Genomic DNA, 2,508 nt, shown 5'->3' on the forward strand with positions numbered 1-2,508 from the left:
TCCATGATGCGACACCTCCGATCCATCCATCATGTTGAAACACCTCAGACTATGAACCGAACTTTCAATTCTCCTCCTGCCGGTAATTATTTAGCGTAGCATGTGGATGGTGGGTAGTGGGTATCCCTGATAGTTCAATGGTTAAAATAGTGGCCCAAGTATTTGAAGGTTATGAGTTTGACTCCCACATCTTTACACGTTTGATATGCTGAATTCTTGCAGTGTCAAGGAAGCAAAAACTTGATGCTGTATTGATGGATATGATTGTAATGGATGCACAACCATTTTCCATTGTGGAAGATAAAGGTTTCAAGGTACAGTGGCTAGTAGGTCCATAGCATTTATTGTATCAATGCATGTTTACCTAATGAGCTGTATTTCATGTAATGTCACCCTTTGGCCTTTGTCAACCTTTTGGACTCCACCTACATAATCCCTAATAGGAAGGCCTTGCAGAATATGGTGGAGGACAAATACAAGGCGACAAAGGAGAAGGCCTTAGCTCTGGTGAGCAAGGCCTCTGCTGTCAGCCTGACAGCTGACAGGTGGACGTCCATGAACATGGACGCCTACTTGGCTGTAACCTGCCATTTTATCAATGAGGAGGTAAGTATCTGTCATACTGCAACATGTACTTCCTGTCTTTGAACTGCTTTATGTATTGATATGGTTCATGTCCCTCACTCTGATTTTGCACGTTGTAGGTGGAGCTGTCCTCTGTGGTCTTGGGGGTTCCAAAGTTTACCCAAACCCACACTGCAGCTCACTTGGCTGAGGCCAAAGATCTCCTCATGGAAGAGTAGGGAATTAAAGGGAAGGTGAGAGACCAGTAAAAGACAAGACTATCCTGCAATATGGTCTACTACTAACTGCTATACCTGATTTGTCAACATGTTGTAATCTTTCCTCCAGGTGACAGGCCTGGTCACAGACTGTGCTGCCAACATGGTTGCATGTGCCAATATACTTGATCTTCGGCACATCATGTGTTTTGCACATGTCCTGAATTTGGTGGTGAAGAGGTCCCTTGCCCAAACCCCTGAACTGGAGGACATCTGGAGTAGGGGGCGCAGGATCGTTGGGCATTTTAAGTCCAGCACCACAGCCAAGGAGAAGCTGTCTGAGATGCAGCGACAGCTGGCCAGGCCGGAGCACAAATTAATTCAGGAGGTGATTACTGTTTAGCTATTAATATGTTACTTTTGTCATAGTTACTGTAATTGTGATATTTTTTCTCTCCATAAAACTTGCTTGTCATCTCATTTTAGGTGGACACAAGGTGGAACAGTACATTCGCCATGTTGGAAAGGCTGTTTAAGGAGAGAGAGCCACTGGGTGCAGCTCTGGCCACCCTCAATACAGACCTCAGCCCGTTCACCTCAGAGGATTACCAGGCGATGCACCAGCGCCTGGACGTTCTTCGGCCATTTCACCAGGCCACAGTGGAGCTCTCTGAGGAAAAACGGGTGTCGGCCTCCAAGGTTATTCCACTTGTAAAAATGCTAAAACATTAAATCTCAAGCAGATGTGGCCATATCACAAACCCACTGGGTGAAAAACTGGCCACAAACCTAAAGAATAACCTTTGTGAAAAGTTTGCAATGTTGGAGAAGGTCACGCCACTCTCAATGGCAACCTTATTAGACCCTAGATTCAAAGAGCTGGGGTTCTGCAGCCAAGGCTCTGCTCAAACTGCTGTAGATAGGCTGACCAGAGAGTGTGCTGCAACAATGCAGGTGGAACTTCCAGCTCAGGCACAGCCACAGTCACCACCTAGAGCAGGCCCTTCAGGTCCACTGGAGGATGGTGGTCTCTGGGCCCTGCTGGACAGGCATGTGGGTGCTCAACAGCAGGTGACCAGCTCAACTGCCAGTGCTACAGTGGAGGTTCAGAGGTACAGTAAAGGTTATGACCTGCATCACCATTTCTGCTCATGCTCTGCTGCTGAATGACAATGGGCTAATAATTACTTTCCAGGTACTTGAAGGAACCCCACATTCCAAGAACAGAGGACCCACTGAAGTACTGGGTCACCCACAAGGTGTTATACCCCCACCTTTACAACCTGGCGATTAACTTTTTGTGCACACCAGCTTCCTCCATGCCCTGTGAGAGGATTTTCTCCAAGGCTGGCGAAGTCGTCAGCCAAAGACGAAACAGGCTGAAACCCAGCACAGTTGAAAAAATCCTGTTTTAAATAAAAATCTGTGAAATGTATCCTGTGCAGTCATTTTAGCTTGGCCCTGTTTCACAAGCATACCCCCCTGTCACTTTATCCTTATTATTCACAATGTAACACAAGCACTTCTCACATACAAATTGTTTTGTTTTACAGTTTTTTATTGTGTAGATATTGAAGCATAACAAGGACAATGAGGATGGTTGAAGCAGATGGTATACTTGCAGTGCACCACCAGATGTCACTGTTTGTGGTTTCAAAGCCCCGAAACTTCAGTTCATTTTCCGGCACAATCAGATGAACTCTGTGGAAGCTTCATGAGGCTTCAG

At 46.1% G+C, this 2,508-nt stretch overlaps 1 protein-coding gene across 1 annotated transcript; it reads left to right on the plus strand.

Annotated features, from left to right (window-relative positions):
• The first annotated feature begins 1,579 nt into the window (after positions 1–1,579).
• LOC115426863 (zinc finger BED domain-containing protein 4-like) lies at positions 1,580–2,197 on the plus strand. The gene is made up of 2 exons (XM_030145090.1): positions 1,580–1,894; positions 1,978–2,197. The coding sequence occupies exons 1-2, from the start codon at positions 1,602–1,604 to the stop codon at positions 2,195–2,197; spliced, it is 513 nt and encodes a 170-aa protein (XP_030000950.1). The 5' UTR covers positions 1,580–1,601.
• Positions 2,198–2,508: the final 311 nt, after the last annotated feature.

This window comes from Sphaeramia orbicularis, chromosome 10, assembly GCF_902148855.1.
Source record: "Sphaeramia orbicularis chromosome 10, fSphaOr1.1, whole genome shotgun sequence".
NCBI lineage: Eukaryota > Metazoa > Chordata > Actinopteri > Kurtiformes > Apogonidae > Sphaeramia > Sphaeramia orbicularis.

Excerpts from the sequence above, each read along its gene's own strand:
- LOC115426863 (XM_030145090.1), top strand. The coding sequence starts at position 1,602 with ATGTTGGAGAAGGTCACGCCACTCTCAATGGCAACCTTATTAGACCCT. Across the intron at positions 1,895-1,977 it reads GCTACAGTGGAGGTTCAGAG|GTACTTGAAGGAACCCCACA; the intron begins GTACAGTAAAGG and ends ATTACTTTCCAG.